At 36.2% G+C, this 19,959-nt stretch overlaps 1 protein-coding gene across 12 annotated transcripts in view; it reads left to right on the top strand.

Moving 5' to 3' along the window:
• The window catches only part of LOC105483204 (chimerin 1), a 199,196-nt gene that overhangs the window by 131,293 nt on the left and 47,944 nt on the right, over positions 1-19,959 (top strand). The window contains exon 1 of one of the 12 annotated variants that reach the window (XM_011743922.2): positions 10,516-10,556. The exons of 10 other annotated variants lie outside the window; for them this stretch is intronic. In XM_011743922.2, the coding sequence (XP_011742224.1) occupies positions 10,531-10,556 (26 nt within the window). In that variant the 5' untranslated portion in view covers positions 10,516-10,530. Of the gene's footprint in view, positions 1-10,515; positions 10,557-18,905; positions 19,049-19,959 lie in introns of those variants that run through there. One more of the 12 variants, XM_011743920.3, reaches the window with a different exon arrangement.

Genomic DNA, 19,959 nt, shown 5'->3' with positions numbered 1-19,959 from the left:
ACGAGTAGAGAGAGAGAGACTCTTTTTGCCAGGACATTTTGTTCTTTAGTGATTGGTAATCAGTACTCTTTTTCCCTGTGCTCTCTATGTTTAATAATCTTCCTTAAGTAATCTTTTTTTTTTTTTTTTTTGAGACAGTCTCGCTCTGTTACCTGTGCTGGAGTGCAGTTTGACGCAATCTCAGCTCACTGCAACCTCTATCTCCTGGGTTCAGGTGATTCTCATGTCTCAGCCTCCCGAGTAGCTGGGACTACAGGCATGCACCACCACAGTCAGCTAATTTTTTGTATTTTTAGTAGAGATGGAGTTTCACCATGTGGCCCAGACTGGTCTCCAACTCCTGAGTTCAACTGATCCGCCTGCCTCGGCCTCCCAAAGTGCTGGGATTACAGGCATGAGCCACTGTGCCTGGTCCTTAAGTAATCTTTAAAAAAAAAGAAAAATTAAGTAAAAAAAAAGTTGTCATTTTAACAGTCTTTGTAAGTTTAGAATTTTGTTTACTCTTGTAAAATGGCTTTTTCATGTATTTCCAGAATATTTAATGCTCTAAAAATCAGCATTTATTTATAAATAAGGATAACTAATAAAAATTTAAATTTATAAATTAATTTCCTTTGGAGATAATTAAAAACTTGTGCAAATTGTTTTTCTTGAAATAGTCTGTATCTTTAAAATTATAAAACTTCTATATGAGAGAAACATTTTTCTGAGTTTGCTGAATATAGAAAGTTTGTACATTAGCTTCATATGTAATCATAGTCAAGCTTGTCTACACTTTAGAGTTGCCCAGTTCTAAATTCACCAAGTATTTTGAGAGGAAAGGATTTCCATAATTTCCATCTGCAGCATGCATAGAGGGGCTTAGCTGAAATTGTTATTTAAACCAGAACTATTTTGCTATCTTGTGGCTATAACATTCTAATTACCACGTATTTCAACGTGAATAGTGAATTCCCTTTGTCCCCTTACAGATAAAGCCCCCCCCCAAAATGCCTTTCCCTAACTAATGAATATGAAAATGCTTTTTTTTTGGAAGCAGTGTTACTGCAAAGGGATGGATTTTTCTATATTTTGTTTTTAAAAATCATACCGACATTGATTATAAATGTTTTTAATATTGCATCACTTTTGATTTTGTACAAAAATATTTTAAACTTTTAAACTAATTTATTTTTCTTTAGAACAAGGTACTTAAATAGTAATGGATCTTTAATGTTTTATCTGGTGTTAAGACTCCTAAAAGAATTTCTATATCCTGTATGCTAAGTGTTTGGTCATAGCTTGGAGTGATCCACAGTATCTGGTTCTTTTTCTGCTATTCTTTTCCTCCCTTAATTTCTTAACTTTTTGAGATTTGTTTTTCATAAAGATCCACCTTTACTCTTTAAACAGAAACACTTCAAAAGCAGCTTTATTACATGTTATGTCCTATTTATCCAGCAGTTCCCTCACACACAGAAAATAACCAACTTTTTAATTGGGCATCTACTTGGAAGAAGAGATCTGGATCCTAGTCTGTCACTTTAGCTAATGATTTTTGCTTTAAGCATGTCTTAATAACCTCTCTGGGTCTCAGTAGTAAAATGAAGGACTCAGCTTCATAGATGACCACAAGGTCCCTTCTAACTGCCATAATTTTCTACCCATATGTTCTTTTCGTTAACCCTTAAGAGGTTTTTCCGATTAAAGATTCTGTACTTCTGACAACTTACTCCAAGAGGTAGAATAGGCTGAACATATACATGTTTAAGTATAGACATGAATACTTAAATGTGCTACTGACTAGGATTATAAATCTTTGAGCCAATCAAACCATTCCCTTTGGCCTTAAGAAATTGAAAGTCTCTTCTAGCTCCCTACTGTACTTTTCTAAGAATTGTAAAGCTTAGAATTGTAACAGAAATAACTAACATTTATTGAGCATGGTGTATCAGAAGCTGTGCGAAGTACTTCACCAGGTTATCTCCTTTAATCTTTAATGCAATCTTTTAGGGATAGGTATTAACGTGGAGATCTTTGGGGGTGATAGATTTATGGTGAGTTATCAAGATATTCTTAGGGGCTGTCTTAATAGTGCATCCTCTATTTTTGGGAATGAAATCATAGAGAACAGCCAGACCCTTCCACACAATGCCCCTTAGTATCACTGTAGAGACTTACTGTTGGACTGAATCAACACTAAGTAGATCACTATCTTTTGAGTAGTTAGGTTACCAAAAGGGAGTAGTACCTCTAGAGCTGCCCAAAGGAAGTTGAAGCATGGTTCAGACGGATCATTAAAGAATGTCACTCTAGAATTGCATCTCTTATGTTCAGTTTTTTAAATAAACTCTTACCAAATGTGAAGGAACGAAGATTCCAATTCATTGAATAAGAAAACCTATGATATCGAATTTTAAATATAGAAAAATAAAATATCATTTCTTAAAGTGTAGCTTAGTTCTCTCTTAGTTGCTTATGTCAAATGCTGTCCTCTCTTCATTAAGTATCACACAGATGTACAGATTCAGATAGTCTTGTTCCTTTCATACAATAAACAAATAAATACAACATACAACAACAATAAATAAATAAGAAAGGATTTAGACTTAGTAGTTGTGTAAATTTACACATAAGTGTGCACTAATTCAACAAGTGAATTTTATTTTATTTTTATTTATTTATTTATTTAGAGACAGGGTCTCCATCTGTCAACCCAGGCTGGACTACAGTTGTGTGATCATGGCTCACTGTAGCCTCAAGAACTCCTGGGCTAAAGCAGTCCTCCCGCCTGAGCCTCTAAAGTACTAGGACTACAGGCATGCGCCACCATGCCTAGCTAATTTTTTTTGTAGCGATGGGATTTTGCCATATTGCCCAGGCTGGTCTCGAACTTCTGGGCTCAAGCGGTCTGCCCGCATCGCCTCCCAAAGTGCTGGGATTATAGGCATGAGCCACTGTGCCCAGCCAGAACATGTGAATTTTAAATAGCAGTATAAGGATAGATACAGGTAAACTTTTAAATTTTTTAAATAATTGAGCCATATTAAATGATTAACCTAATTTATTTGCATATTAATGAAATCTGATAACTAAGATGTATAATATAATGCATATTGCATTTATTATATTTTAGATAAGTCAGCTTACATTTACATCTTCAACAGTTGACTTAAACTCAGTTTGACAGTTTCAGGTTTTCATCGTTTCAGTCTTCAAGGTGCTTATTAGCATTTCATTGTCATAGTTGAAGCATACCTAGCTCTTTGAAACTGACAAAAGACCTCTGAGTTGACAGTTACCTCCCAAATAAACAAGATTTTTAAGACAGTTGAAGTACTTTCCAAATAAATACTCTAGAGTCTATATGTAACACTTACTCTAGAGAGTTTATTATTATTTAGAAGTTAAAAAAAGGAAAAGAAAACAGAAACAAACAAAAACCCTCTCAGATCTTTAACACAGTTTGTCAGTTTATCATTTTCTATGTTACCTCTCAGAAGAAGAGAAATCAATAACACTGAAGGATTAGCATTTCATAACTATAAAAGAAAAAAATTAAAGATGGTCTTACTAATGACAGTACTTATGAAAAATAAAATAAGTAGAATAAAACTTTAAATTTGGGGGAAGTTCTGAAACATGCAATGATAAATAATTTTTTATTAAGGTGCTAAGTCAGATCAACGTTCTCACCAATGAAGCTTTCTATAAAATTGAGATGTCTGCAGAAATTTTGATTCAGTATAATCAACATGGAGCCTAAACATCTGTATTAGTGTATTTATCTTTCTATGTACACATCTATATCACATGTGTGATTCTGTTGCTCAGTAGAATTTACAACTAATAGATTAGATATGTGATTCTGAAGCTTTTTGGAGTTAGGACCCCTTTACACTTTAAAAATTACAGAAGACTTTAAAGAGCTTTTGTTTATGTGGGTTATATCTATTGATGTTTACTATATGGGAAATTAAAATAGATTGTATAAAATATCTTTAAGAAATAAAAATTACATGTTAGCAATATTATTAAATAACCAATTTTTGAAACAAAAAAATTTAGAAGAGTGGCAGTGTTTTACATTTCTGTGAATCTCTTTAATTAATGGCTTAATTTTAAGGAAATGAAACTGGGTTCTCATAAATGCTTCTGTATTCAGTCTGTGGTGATAGATTGTTTTGGTTGAAGTATATGAAGAAAATCTGGCCACACATAAACATGCAGTTGGAAAAGAGAGGAGTATTTTAATAGCCTTTTCAAATAATTGTGATATTCCTCGTTGATACCATGCCAAAACTAGACAAGTGGTAATTTATTAAAGGTTACTTGTAATGTGGAGTCTGAAACCTTATTAATAGCCATTTTTTTACTTTGTTACACTGAAACCCATTGGTCTATTGAATTTTGGATCTTTCAACTGTGCATGATTTTGAAACATCATGCATTGGTCACTTGGAAAATATTGGTTCACTGAGTTATGTAGGTCTTCCAAATGTTGACATATTTTATACAATATAAAAAAGTCACATTTGTTAATATTCAGAAAACTCACTTAAGTAGCTGGAAGCTGTCAAGTTTAGGGTGGCAGATACAGATTTTCCAAAATTCTAATTTTACCTGAAAGTTTTAATGTTATCATTGACTGTCAGTTGTTTTCCTTGAGGTAGCCAAAGCACTTCATTCATTTTATAGAAAATGCCAGACACCTGGCGGGGCTCGTTGACTCAAGGCTGTAATCCCAGCACTTTGGGAGGCCAAGGCAGGGGAATCACGAGGTCAGGAGATCGAGACCGCCCTGGCTAACATGGTGAAACCCCGTCTCCACTAAAAATACAAAAAATTAGCCGGGCATGGTTGCAGGCGGCTGTAGTCCCAGCTACTCCGGAGGCTGAGGCAGAAGAATCGCGTGAACCCAGGAGGCGGAGCTTGCAGTGAGCTGAGATCACGCCACTGCACTCCAGCCTGGGCGACAGAACGAGACTCCGTCTCAAAAAAAAAAAATGCCAAACATCCAAGTCTGAACAACCAAAATTTGTTTTACACTTTCTTTCAAGTAAAAAATGGTACTTCTGTGGAGAAAGGTGCTAGCTTAGCTTACTACTAAAACAAAGAATACTTTTCCTCAAGACAACCAGCTCTAAAGGGAACCCAGAAATACCTTTTATATTATGTGATGTGAACCTAACTTTCTCTTTTGGAGAGGTTTTCAAATGTGGAAGTGTAAAACTCTAAATTTAATGTAAGCTACAGGAGAAGAGACAATGAAAACAAACAAAAAGCCTACAGTAACTAATTTAATATGCTATTGTTCATTAAAAACAGTATCGTGGCCGGGCGCAGTGGCTCACGCCAGTAATTCCAACACTTTGGGAGGCCGAGGTGGGTGGATCACTAGGTCAGGAGATTGAGACCATCCTGGCTAACATGGTAAAACCCTGTCTTAAATACAAAAATTAGCCAGGCGTGGTGGCACGCACCTGCAGTCCCAGCTACTCGGGAGGCTGACACAAGAGAATTGCTTGAACCCAGGAGGTGGAGGTTGCCGTGAGCCAAGATTGCGCCACTGCACTCCAGCCTGGCAACAGAGCAAGACTCCGTCTCAAAAAAAAAAAAAAAAAAAGTATCATTGGTATAACATAATGTATTAAATTCTATACCTAGTATCTCAAAGACCCTGAAAAATGAAACCAACAAAGAAACATTATTCAACTGAGGACATGGTTTGATATTTTGATAGTGAAAACATAACAAAAGCATATGCTTTAAGAACCTTTCTACAGCTGATCCTGCAGGAGGAGATATTTTAGGCAAGTTTTTTTTAAAACAACATACTTCTTATTTTCATGTCTCTGTTATTAAGACATGCATTTTAAAATAATGAAAATAACTTCATTTTGCAATTTTATAGCAAGTTATGGGTTTGAGTTCATAGAAGGAAAAGTGATCAGACTTTAGGCTTAAGAATGGTAGATACTGCCTAAATTCCCTTTTCCTTCTAATATTTTCTTGGAATTTATTGCAGAGGGTTTTTATTTATCCAAAATTTTCATGGCACTTTACATTATTCCTCCAGTAATAGTTGTTTTGGTCCTGCAGATTAGTTTAAACCACAATGATTCAACAACCTGTGGAATAGAAAACTACAGTTCATGAATCCTAAACATCCTTCTTATTTCAGGTGGCACATGTTCTCTCAGCAAAACAAATGTTTTCAATTCAGTGTCTCCTTTAGTCAGTTATGTTGCTAAGATACCTATGTTATCAAAATTTTCTCTCTAACATGTTTTTAGTTCATATTCTGCATATATTTTGACTGCCAAATGAAGAAACATTATTTAAAATGCCATTCTTCTTAGCACCTCTCACCTGCCATTACTTTTTGAATAACCTAGATAAAAGACAAAAGGTTTATACATTTCTTTGTATTAAATCTATTCTGACCGCATAAGGGCAGGAGACTGAAATCATTCAGACAGGCACTCATCTATGAGTCTGAAGAATTCAGTGAGGCTTACAAATGTGCCATGAATTTTGCTCATTCTTTTAACATTTATTTAGCATCTACTTTGTCCCAAGTCTTGTGTTAGGCTATAAGACTGATGCTAATGATGATAACAATATCAACATCGCATCACCACATAGTCTTTGAGAGTTTTGAGAGCTCTCTGCATGCTGGGTACTAAAAATATATGCCTTATGTATATTCCATACATCCTACCTATATTATCTCATCTCATCCTTCCAGTCCCCATGAAGTATAGGTACTGTCTTCATTCCAGTTTTACAAATAAAGAAACTGAGACTTACCTAAGATCCCATAACTAGTAAATGGAGCTAAGATTTTTTTACAGATAGTCTTTACTCAAGAGCCAAGCTTTTAACCACCTAACACTAAATTTTAAAAATTTTAAATTTTTAAATTTAAAACAATTTAATTTTTTAAACGCTTTATGGAAGGAGGGATTAGGCATATTGAAGAGGAGAGTTTATAAACTTCAGCTCCCTGTCTGTATTATTTCTGATAAAAGGATTGTATGAGATGGTCAAAAACTACCCTGTGGTTTGGACTTCAGAGTTCTTTAAAAACACATCCCTATTGGAAAGAGCGAGAAAGCTGGGATGGAGAGAGGTGTAGAAGTCACCTGTGAGAGTGTCAGAAAGCCCGTGAGAGGAGGGAGCAGTTTGGAAGGAGGGCGTGGTCATAGATTTCATAGACAAATTCAACTTTTGTTAGAAAATGTGATTATGGGACTAAAATAGGGTGGGAAAATACATTATTCATGTAGCACTTATCTCAATTATAATTTATTTATTAAATATGTATTTAATATTTGGTCCTTGTAAAATAGTATACCACCCTAGTCTCCGGTATGAAGCTGTAGATTGATTAGTGCCTAGCATATAGTAGATACTCAATAAAATGTATGTTGAGTGAAAACTATGAGCACTTAGTATTGTACATATATACTTTGAGCATTTCAGTAGTTTCATTTAATGAATTTGTGGGTTTTATAAAGTTTTTACACTTTGGCCACATGTCTAGCACCCAGAAATTTTTGTTTTTTTACATTATATTCTTTTAAAGATAAAATGTGTCCTAATTATATAATTACTCACTGAATTAGCCAATCTGCAATCTCTATTATAAATTTAAGACTTGTTTAATTGTTTTACCCATAAGATTGAAATGGCTTTCCACCTTGTAAATTATGTATGTCTATTTGGTGGATTTTAATGGAAAGCTTAATTAGCTATTTCTAAAAACAGTTTAATTAGTTGCTCAAGAGACTACACTCTCATTTCATTGGTTTGGAGGTAGTTTTGTTTGTTTTTAATTTAAGGATCAGGAAAAGCCAGTGCAAAATTAACAGAAACAAAAAGACATGCTACTCAATGACTCTCTTTGAAGCCCTGATACATTATCTGACAAAGAACTGCATGTATCTAAATGAGATCAACATATCACTTTACCCCCTATCCCCCACCATCAAAATAATGGAAAAGTTTTTTTTTAATTCTCAAGTCAATCACCGAGGCTGACTTTACTTCTCTATATGTTGTAAACCAATTGTCAGGCTGAGAAGTGAATTAAGAGTGGTCATTTCTAGTTGTGAATGTTTCTGTTTGCTGATGGTTCTGGGTCTTCGTGACAGCTGAGCCTTGCTTAGGGTTAAGAGTCAGCCTGTTAAGTGATTATATCCCTATGTCTCAGGCAAACACAGTAGAGTAGAGAGAGGATAGGGTGTGAAGTGGAGAGAGGATAGGGTGTGAAGTCAGAAGGCCTGGTTTCCATCTTGGCTGCTTTGCTTACTGATTATCTGCCCTGAACAAATACCTTAACATCAGTGAATTTCCTTTTTGAAAAACAAGGATAGGAAGTTACAGTGAAATAGTGTGTATGACAGATCACTTTGTGGAATGGAAAGCTCTTTCTAAGTGCTACCGATTTGGGGGCAGTGTAAGTGTGCCTGGATTACTTTTTAGCCAGGTTGGCAGAAGACTACAGTAATTAAAATTATTGTGAAGTAGAATTAGTACCAGATTATTAAACCAGTTACCTCACAGATTATTTCTTGATATGCCACATGGTTATAGAATCAGGCCTAGGCCTGGATGAGGTTTTCTAAGGCCTCCTTTGGGCACCCAAGCCTGTTCTCCTGAAACTGTGTTTTTCCTGCTAGTTGGCGGGGATATGCTAAACCTAAAGGTAAATATGGCATATCTTCCTAGAGCATTAATTTTACTCAGTAGTAATGGACTGAAAATATTTTTATATTAAACAAGCCTAGGTACATTCTGAGATAACATTTGACCTTATCAACCTAAAATCTTCAATTGCTGTCTCACTTTAACCTTTTTTTTTTTTTTCCGGTGGAGGAGGAAATCAGCATGGTAGATTCTTCTCAGTCCATTAAAATGTCACTGAAAGATATTAAATCATCCTTTAATCTTTCTTCTTCCTCACAAGTGCCACTTGTTGCAGTCTGACTTTCTGTGTCTTCCTTCTAACATACTGACCACATGTGGACCTTGTCCAGATGCCTCAAATCACTCTTTTTTTTTTTTTTTTTTTTTCCTGAGACAGAGTCTCATAGTATTGCCCAGGCTGGAGTGCAGTGGCATAATCTTGGCTCACTGCAACCTCCACCTCCTGGGTTCAGGCGATTCTCCTGCCTCAGTCTCCCGAGTAGCTGGGATTACAGGCACCTACCACCACGCCTGGCTTATTTTTTGTATTTTTTAGTAGAAATGGGGTTTCACAATGTTGGCCAGGCTGGTCTTGAACTCCTGACCCTGTGATCCGCCCATCTCGGCCTCCCAAAGTGCTGGGATTATAGGTGTGAGCCACCGCGCCCGGCCTCAAATCACTTTTAATATACCGAGTTCCATGTGAGACACAGTATGTATAAAAATAAGAACCTAATGACTATCTCTTATATGAAGAACATATAAGTTAGGGGTTGTTAAGTTCTCTATTAGTTTTATTAGGATCCTTTGAACCAACAGGAATTTTATAAGTGAAATGCTATGGACACGATATAAAAAGTTTGTTTTAGAAAATGCCCAAAAGCAAGCTACTTTTACTTTTCAAACATCATCATCTTATAAAACGTGAGTTGCATAGCAGAGTCATTACAAAGAAAATTGAATGTGTGGTGGTACAGTGGACAATTAACACATCTGTGAATTATGCCCATGCTTGTACTTCTTCCCAGGGTAAAGTTATGAAAGTTAAATCTTTTGTCTTCAGGCCACTGTTGCCATTTTCAAAATAAAAGCAAATTTTCAAAAGTATGTTTGAACATCACAAATCTGCCTCATACCATGAATCAATATATATCTCTATTGAGGCTTAAAGTGAATATTTTAAATAAATTACAATTGACATATTCTAATCAAACTGTAGTTAATTTTTGCCATATAAAGGAAATTAGCTTTTCTAACTGAAGTTTATAGAAGTCTGTAACAGGCCCTTTTTAAAATAACCAAATCACTTAGGCTTCATCCTAGCCTAATCAACAGAAGTCACTAAAAGAATGAGAAAACTAAAAATATAACACTTAGCTTTTGTTTTGATATACTAGATTGCCTCCATTAAATTAGTCAGTATGGAATGTTCGCTGAGATGCAATAACTTGAAATAACCTCATATAGCAGTTTAAAATCAGAAAACACTCCTAATAATATCAATCTGATTCTGCCTTTTAGTTGTATTTTTATATGTATATTATATCCAAAAGCTTTTTGAAAAAGTGAAAATGTTTATGGTTAAAGAATTTTGCACTAGATTTAAAGTTCCTCATTGTTGACAAAGTGTTAGACCTTCTCTGATTTCACCTTCTCTATTGTTACATAACAATAATAGTGTTTCTTTAAGTCTCGCAGGTAATAGGTGTCAAAAATTGGACAAAAATTACAAAAATAAAAATTTAATGACACATTTCCCCGAGTATCCCCTGAGATTCATGGGGGTTGGGGGGAGGATCAAGAAGACCTTCTCATGAAGCCCAGTTTCAGCTTTTCATTAGGAAGAGCCAAGGAAGAATGTTGTTATACAACCATCACTCCTGGTAACCAAACATTAGATAGTGTTAGATTAGAACGTTTTATTCTTATGTAATTTTGTTTATATTTACATACTGTTACATAATTCAGAATAAGGACATCTTCGATTTATTGTATAAGTTGTTACCAATACATCAGGACCACAATCTGCCACCCTCCAAGAATTTATAAGTGAAAAAATAAGACTGTATCTTATGAATTAACTTTAAGATTACCTAAGATATGTGAGCAATGATATGTAAAATCATAAAGAAATAATTAAAAGAGGAGACTAAAATAGGTAGAAGTTGATTATGCCCATTCAAGCACAGACCTAAAGTGAGGGGAGACCCATGAAATGGATGCTGAGTATTCTAGTCCATCAGCAAGGTCATCCTAATTGTAAAGGTTGTTCTAACTCTACATATTAAGTGTTCAATTTATCTCACTCCACTTGCTCCAATTCCATTCCCACCAACTTCCTAATTATGTTTTGTTTGCAGTGTAGGTGTGCTACCAAAAAGAGCATGTTGGTCACTACTTTATGATATTAATAACTATATCTCGTATTTTGTTATAAACTAGACGAATGCCATTTTGATTTACCTATGAGTTTCATGAGCTTGGTATTTTTAGTCTCCCCTTAAGAAATAGATATAATCTCCTTGTGCTGACAAACTCCATTTCTGAGCCTGTCTGATTGGGTACCAGCCAAAAGCCCATTGTAAATTTGCCAGAGCTACCTTCTGAAGATCCACTTGATCAAAGAGCCAGCAGGCATTTCTCTCATAGACATCCCCAGATCTTTCAGCACATACTTGTGTACTAAATGAGTATGAACCTTTTCTTTTCTTTTGAATTTCTATTAAAAATATAGAGAAGACCATTGAGCTCATTTAGTCCCCAGGCCTGAGACTTAGAAAAGCTAAGTGGCTTGTCTAATAGCAGTAAGAACAAGGCTTGGAAGCCAGGCTGTGTGCTATTCCACCCCCTCCTCCTTGGGCATAATGTTCTTCATGTAGTGTGAAAAAGCTCCCTTCACAGCTCAGCTGGTGCTTGGAGAATTTCTCATATTTCTGTTGTTTCTTGAAAGAAGAATGCAAGGGCTATCCTTTTTTGTTTGCATTGTTTTCAAATGTCTTATGTTTAAATCTTATTGCATGTGAATCGGTCAGGGAGCATGTGAATCGGTCAGAGTATACAACATTTGGTAGTGGCAGTGTTAGTATAGTGTGATTTAAATTTATTATATACGGAGATGAATGCACTGGTGTGCCTTATTGTTATCTGTTTAGATGGATATTATATTAATGCTAGAGGAGCTATGTAATGAAAACTGAGTTAGGAATTATTATGTGATTGCTGCCAGTAGCATAAAAATTGAGTCCTAGCGTAATGTTAAGAGTTTTCTGTGTAACATAAACATTTATTTATCCCAACATAATTTAAGGAATTTATAGAGTTCTGATACAGAAGTCTCTAATGTTTGACTTAAAATACATTTGAAATTTTTGCTTGATTGTTGAATCTGGTAGTTACTATAAATTCAAATACAGCAGTAGTAAAAGGCCTAGTGATCTGAAAGGCACTAGAATATAAATGCTCCAGAAATTTATTCAAATGGCAGCCTTTCAAAAATGGCGTGTTAACAATAGATAATATGAGAGGCAGGATAGTCTAGAGGAGGGAGACAATTTGATATCAAATAGACATGGGTTCAAGTCTTACTTTCATCATGTAATAGTTAGGTGACCTTCAGCAAGATACTTAATTTATCTGAACTTTTGTTTCTTCATCTACAATAGTGTTTCTTTAAGTCTTTAAAGTATACAATTCTTAAAAGTCTCTAAGTATACAATTCTCATCTATAAAAAGAGAATTGTAATAACTACCTTACTGGTTGTTTTGACAACTAAACTATATCATACATGTAAAGCATTTACTAGTACAGTGCTATGCAATTGTCAGTTAATTAATGGAAGCTGACATGTTGTTAAGTACCTTGGAATATATTTCACTCTTGACTCTAATGGAGAAAAAATAGGTTACAAATTATAATTCAGGGGATGAAGGTAGGAATAATCTGTGTATCTAAAGTGAGTTGAATTTGCTTGAATCCATAAATGTTTATATTATAACTTGATATTGGAGGTTTCAGGAAAGCTGTGTTTGTGCCTCAATTTTAACATTTTATAGAAATTGCAGGATTTCGCTAAACCTGAACCAGAAACTCATATTACCCAAGAGTTAATCCAGTTACTCAGCACCTTCCGAGTCATAAGGGTCATGCCAGCTAGAACATTCCTCTGTGGTGCTTTTTGGATGGATTGTTGACTTAGCTTTGATAACTGGAGCATTGTGCTAATGATTCTATGGTATCACCTTGATGTTACAAAGGAGGTGGCTGTTTGTGTTACATGAGGTCCTTCCAGTGTCCTAGAGAACATTCTTACTATAAATAAGTACTGACATTCAATAGTTGGAGAATTATCTCTTTGGCTTAAGTCTCGATTCCACATTAAAAACTAGATATTTGTGGAAAAGAGAGTATAATCGGTCATTTGTAGTTTAGTGTGAATTGATAAGACCCTTTCCTATAAGCAGGATTTGATGGGATTACTGAGTTTGAGAATGGATGTTCTTTTAATTATAAAATTGCCAGAAATAAGGTAAGGTAAAAATTGCAGAACAGTGATGCTTATAATGTGATAATGTGTCCCTAAACTATTGGTTATAATTCGACCTGAGCTCACATTGCATAGAGCAATGACCGTAGGTCTTTAATCCATATCATAGTCACAAATTATGCTAACTCTTATCTTGGAAATGTAGGTCCTTTGACACAAGGGAAGGGAGGCAAACTTCCATTTATTGATTTACTTTCTGTGCCAGAAATAATGCAAAAATGCTTCCCACATAGTATCTCATTTGATTCTTAATAATTCTATACCATAAGTATTTTCAATTCATTTTACATATAAAGAAACAAAGACAGAAATAAATTAGTTACTTGACCAAGGAGGTGCCACAGCGAGTAAATGACAGAGTTAAGGTTAGCGCTTTTGTCTGGCCCCAGAGCCCTTGAGTTTCCTATTTTACCACACTTGGTGAAAATGAGAGGCTAGCTCAATGCAAATCCAGTATTTGTGGATTTTTGTTTATTGGACAAACAACAGGGTAGTAAGATCAGTGGGAATTTATTTGAAAAACAGTGAATGTGTTCCTTTTCAAGGTCACCTATTTCACCTTCTATTTCTTATTCCTCACACTGCTCCTCTACCCCACCCCTTACCTTTTTTTTTTTTCTTTTCAGTGACATAGGCAATGTACATTGTGGCTTAAAATGCATGTCTCTTCACAAACAGGTGAAAAGTGGTTCTCAGGTTGGCACTGAGTAAAATTGATCATTGTAATTATAATCACAAAACAGTATTAAAATGAGAAAAATAGAATATAGTATTTTAAACACTTTCTTGTAAAATGCAAAGATCTGCTATGAAAATTTGATCATATTTTTTGAAGTATTAACAGTACTTTAAATTTTTATTTGTTTTTTTACTCAGCTTTGATTGTAGATACAGGGTATACATGTGCAGGTTTGTGACATGGGTATATTGCACTCAGGCAGTGAACGTAGTACCCAACAAGTAGTTTTTAGATGCATCCCACTCTCCGCCTTCTAGTAGTTCACAGTAGCTATTGTTCCCAAGTTTATGTTCGTGCATGCTCAGCATTTAACTCCTGCATGTAAGTGAGAACATGCATTATTTGGTTTTCTGTTCCTTCATTCATCTGTTTAGGATTATGGCCTCCAGCTCTGTCCATGTTACTGCTAAGGACATGATTTTTTTTTAAATGGCTGCATAGTATTCCATAGTGTGTATGTACCACATTTTCTTTATCCAGTCTACCCCGATGGGCACCTGGGTTGATTCCATCTCTTTGCTATTGTGAATAGTGTTGTGATGAACATGCAAGTGCATGTGTCTTTTTGGTATAATGATCTATTTTCCTTTGGGTATATGCCTAGCAGTGGGATTGCTGGGTCAAACAGTAGTTCTGTTTTAAATTATCTGGGAGATCCCCAAACTACTTTCCACAGTGGCTGAACTAATTTACATTCCCACCAACATTGTGTAAGTGTTCTCTTTTCTCCACAGCCTCGCCAGCATCTGTTGTTTTCTGACTTTTTTAGTAATAGCATTTCTGACTGGTGTGAGATGGTATCTCACTGTGGTTTTGATTTGCATTTCTCTGATGATTAGTGATGATGAACATTTTTTCATATGTTTGTCAGCCATTTATATGTCTTCCTTTGAGAAGTGTGCATGTCCTTTGCCCATTTTTTATTGGGGTTGTTTTTTGCCTGTTGATTTGTTTAAATTTGTTATAGATTGTTACAGACTTTGGTTATTCGCCCTTTGCCAGATGCATAGTTTGAAATATTTTCTCCCATTCTGTAGGTTGTCTGTGTACTCTATTGATAGTTTCTTTTGCTGTGCACAAGCTCTTCAGTTGAATTAGGCCCACTTACCAATTTTTGTTTTGTTGCAGTTGCTTTTAGGAATTACACAAAAATTATTTCCCAAAGTTGATATGAAGAAGGGTATTTCCTAGGTTCTCCTCTAGGATTTTTATAGTTTGAAGTCTTTAAATCTTTAATCCATGTTGAGTTAAGTTTTGTATATGGTGAAAGGTAAGGATCCAATTTTCATTCTTCTGCATATGACTAGCCAGTTATCCCAGCACCATTTATTGAATCCTTTTCTCGTTGCTTGTTTCTTAGGGAGTCCTTTCTTCATTGCTTATTTTTGTCAGCCTTGTGGAAGATCAGATTGTTTTAAGTGTGAGGCTTTATTTCTTGGTATTCTGTTCTCTTCCATTGCTGTCTTGGTTACTATAGCCTTATAACTTAGTTTGAAGTCAGGTAGTGTGATACCTCCAACTTTGTTCTTTTTGCTTAGAATTGCTTTGCGTAGCCAGGCTCTTTTTTGGTTCCATATGAATTTTAGAATAGGTTTTTCTAATTCTGTGAAGAATGATGTTGGTAATTTGACAGGAATGGTGTTGAATCTATAAATTGCTTTGGGCATTATGGCCATTTTTATGAATTGATTCTTCCAATCTATGAGCATGGAATGTTTTTCCATTTATTTGTGTCATCTTTGATTTCTTTCAGCAATGTTTTGTAGATCTCCTTGTAGAGATCTTTCACCTCCTTGGTTAGCCGTATCCCCAGGTATTTTATTTTCTTTGTGACTATTTTAAATGGGATTATGTTTTCGTTATTGGTTTTGTTTTGTGTGTGTGTGTCTTTTGTTTTTTTTTGTGTTTGTTTGTTTGTTTTTTTGCAGACAGAATCTCTGTTGCCCAAGCCAGAGTCCTGTGGTGCAATCTTGGCTTACTGCAACCACCGCCTCCCAGGTTCAAGTGATTATCCTGCCTCAGCCTCCCAAGTAGCTGAGCTTACAGGTGCCCGCCACCACGCCCAGCTAATTTTTGTATTTTTTTTTTTTAAGTAGAGAAAAAAGCGGGGTTTCATCATGTTGGTCAGGCTGATCTCAAACTCCTGACCTCAAGTGATCCTCACACCTCAGCCTTCCAAAGTGCAGGTGTGAGCGACTGTGCTCAGATGGGATTATGTTCTTGATTTGACTCTCAGCATGGACATTATTCCTGTATAGAAATGCTACTGATTTTTGTGCATTGATTTTGTAAACTGAAACCTTCCTAAAATCATTTATCAGTTCTGGTAGCCTTTTGCCAGAGTCTAATTTAAGGTTTCCTTTAGTATAGAATCATATCGTCAATGAAGAAATAGTTTGACTTCCTCTTTTCCTATTTGGATGCCTTTTCTTTCTTTCTCTTGCCTGATTGTTCTGACTAGGACTTCCTCCTTGCCATTTTTATAGTCCTCCTCTCTATATTGCAGATGGTATGGACAAAGGTAGAAACAGAGGATTGTGGAATTCACCCATTCTCCATCCCATTTTCCAGGCCTCATTCAGATGAACCTACAGAATTGATATCTGTGTCAAGGATGGGCAGGATCACTGGTTGCAATGGCTGACGCCTATAATCCCAGCACTTTGGGAGGCTGAGGCTAATGAATCATTTGAGCCCAGGAGTTCCAGACCAGCCTGGGCAACATGGGAAAACTCCATCTTTAGAAAAAAAAAATACAAGAATTATCTGGGTGTAGTGGCATGTGCCTCTAGTCCCTGCTACTCGGGAGGCTGAGGTGGGAGGATCAATGGAGCCCGGGAGGTTGAGGCTGCAGTGATCTGTAGTCACACCACTGCACTCCAGTCTGGGCAACAGAGTGAGACCTTGTCTCAAAAAAAAAGGATGGGCAGGATCAGGTCTGACAACAGGTCAAAGATTCCCAGTCAAAATAACAAGCTAGATACTGTTAATGTTTCTATCAAGAATGACCTTGTGAGATATGTGCCCAACCAGTTTAGGCTCCCACCCAGTTAAACCATTTCTTCTGTTTTGTAGAGCCAGAATATGAGAGGTACTATATGCCTAACACCTTATGTTATATACTACTCTCATAAGGTAGCAGAAAGAGCTGTTAGGCTTTGAAGACAAAAGATGGGGATTCTGAGCTCAGACCTCCACATCCTGACTGTGTGACCTTGAGCAACTCATTCTGTGAGCCCCAGTTTCCTCATCTCTAAAGTGACCATTATGCAACATACTTCCCAGGATGGCTGTGGGAACAATAGATAAGACAGCCTTGGGAAGCATCAAGCAGTGTTCCTGGATCCTTAACAATACTGAGTATCTCCTTTTCTTGCCGCTTTCCACTTCCCGCCTAACCCTGCTTCCTCAGCAGGCATACATGTCATTATATGCCTTTTAAAAATTAGGATTAGATCCAGAGTATGAGTAACTGGGTAGGGACAAAACACAATGGGAAGGGCAGCGTTTCCAGGCATGCTTATGTGGTATAGACCTAAAGCAGATTACAGACTCCTTGAGGGCAGGCACTTGTGTCCTATACTTACACTATATACCTACAGCTAACATTGGGCTCAGCAACCCTGTAATCCTATCATTTATTGGTTACTTACTCCCTGTATCTGCAGGGAGTGGTTTTTGTTTTTGTTTTGTTTTTGGGTCATTTCTTTAAACTTCCCAGAAACCTGTGAGACAGGTATTATTATTCATATTACGTAGATGAGGTAACCAAGAAACAAAGCAGAACTCCCAAGGTCAGTATTCAAACTTCAGTTTCTCTGATTTTAAATCATATTTTCTTCTTCATACCACACTGCCCCACAATAAAAATAACTGCCTTCATTTGGTTTTATTTTTTAACTAAATATATATTGAACCTTTGTGTAAGCTGTATGCTAGATTCAAGGTGTGTAGAAATATACATAAAGCCTAATTCTATATAAACAGCTACACAGATAACTGATATGAAGTAGAACGTGGTAGTCTCATAACTAATGAACCAGTGAAAGACTGTGAGGTTCACAAGTGGATGAGATCACTTCTAATTGGTGTGGATTATCAAAGCCATCACATAGGAGGGGGTGTTTGAATTGAGCCTTGAAGTCTGCATTTCCTACTACATGCTAAACTTGAGATCATAAGATCTTGGTTACTACATTTTTCTTTTTTTTTTTTTTTTGAGTTAAATACAGGTTTTGTTTTTTTTTAAATCTGACATTTGATTTTAAGAAGACACTTTACATCAGGTCACCACAAAGCAGATTTACATACAACCATCAATTGCAGAAAAACAAAGTTTCTTTTTGATCCAAACACAAAAAGCTTTGTGTTTTATTTTTTTATGATCTCTTCCTTGACCATAAAAAAAAAAAAAGTAAAAAATGCAGTACTTTTCAAAGGCGAAGCTAGTAAGTTTACAGAAGTGCAAAACACCAAAACACTTTAAGCAAAAACTTTTTTTTTTAAGAAAAAGGTATGACTTCTCGTTTTCTGTTCTTGACATAAATTTTAATTCTTTCCAGTGGAACCAAACCCACCTGAACCCCTTTCGGTGTCATCCAAAGCTTGAACTTCTTCTATTTCTGGATAAAAAATCCGTTCGCAAATGAGCTGTGCAATTCGATCACCCTTTTTGACTTCAAACTTTTCTTTGCCAAAATTAAACAGTACAACACCAACATTTCCTCTATAATCTTCATTTATGACACCAGCTCCTACATCAATAAAGTGTTTTGCAGCCAAGCCTGACCGTGGAGCTACTCTTCCATAACACCCAGAAGGGAGCGCTATCTGAATGTCCGTTTTCACAAGAGCTTTCTCCATAGGTAGTATTGTGTAATCATAGGCACTGTACAGGTCGTAGCCCGCCAGAGCCCCGGGTGGGGGCGGTGGCGTGCTCGGAAAGCCGGGCAAAGCGGAGCTGCATGCCGCCCTCCTCTGCAGGCCGGGGCCGCTTACTGGGTGAAATGGCGGGTGTCTCTTCAGAGCAGGGCATGGCAAAGCCAGAGGGCGAGAGAGGAGAGCGCCCAAGGAACAAGAGAGCGCACGATGAGTTCGGTTACTACATTTTTCTTACCATCCTTTGATAATTACCGCTAGTCTGTCTTACCATCTATTGCAGCTCCTCAAAATTGAAAGAACGTAACTAGAGAAACCACCTTGAATAGAATCAGAAGACTCCATGGTTTCCTCCCATTTTCTCATCTGGGTGAATATAGCATAGTATTTATGAGCCCAAGCCCACCACATACTAGCTGTGCAACTTTGGGAAGTAAACTGTAGGTCTCAGCTCTTTCAACTGTAAAATTAAGATAATTTATGCCTCATAGGGTTTATCTGTGGATTCAGTGGGATTCTATATATAAAGTGCTTAGTTGGGTATCTGGAATATATGTGCTCAATAACTAATAAGTGATAACCATAATTAATAGATTCTATATCTAAGTAGATGGAAATGTACTAGATAATGTAAGCATGAGTGATACACATTTGTCTAGAATGTCAGACTATTGATTATATTGGTTCTGAATTTTAGAGTTAGCAATTTTTGTTATTTACAAGTTCTTCACCAAAATTAATGCAGAAGTGCTGTTACTGCCATGTTGAAGGCATAATAGTGACCAAACCCTTAGCCATTTGAGAGTAGCCAATGCTGTTTTCATCCTGAGCTATTGTTTTCTATCTCCTTACTGCCCTAGGTAGCTGTTCAGATTGCAGTTAATCCAGTATTTCTTGACTAAATAGAACATTACTCAGGAAATACAGTACAATCTGTGGAGTCTACAGTAGACCTTACCTCTGAATGACAAAATGTTTACTTTTACCTAGCTATAAATTTTCTGGGTAACTATCATGAATATTTTTATGCTTGGTTGAATTTAGTAACTCTAGCTGAAGAACCAGGAATGATCTACAAAATAGGATGTTGATCAAAAATACTCAGAAAAAAGATGCTACTTTGGT

Source organism: Macaca nemestrina, chromosome 11 (genome assembly GCF_043159975.1).
Source record: "Macaca nemestrina isolate mMacNem1 chromosome 11, mMacNem.hap1, whole genome shotgun sequence".
Taxonomy (NCBI): Eukaryota; Metazoa; Chordata; class Mammalia; order Primates; family Cercopithecidae; genus Macaca; species Macaca nemestrina.
This window is presented reverse-complemented; position numbering and strand designations above follow the sequence as displayed.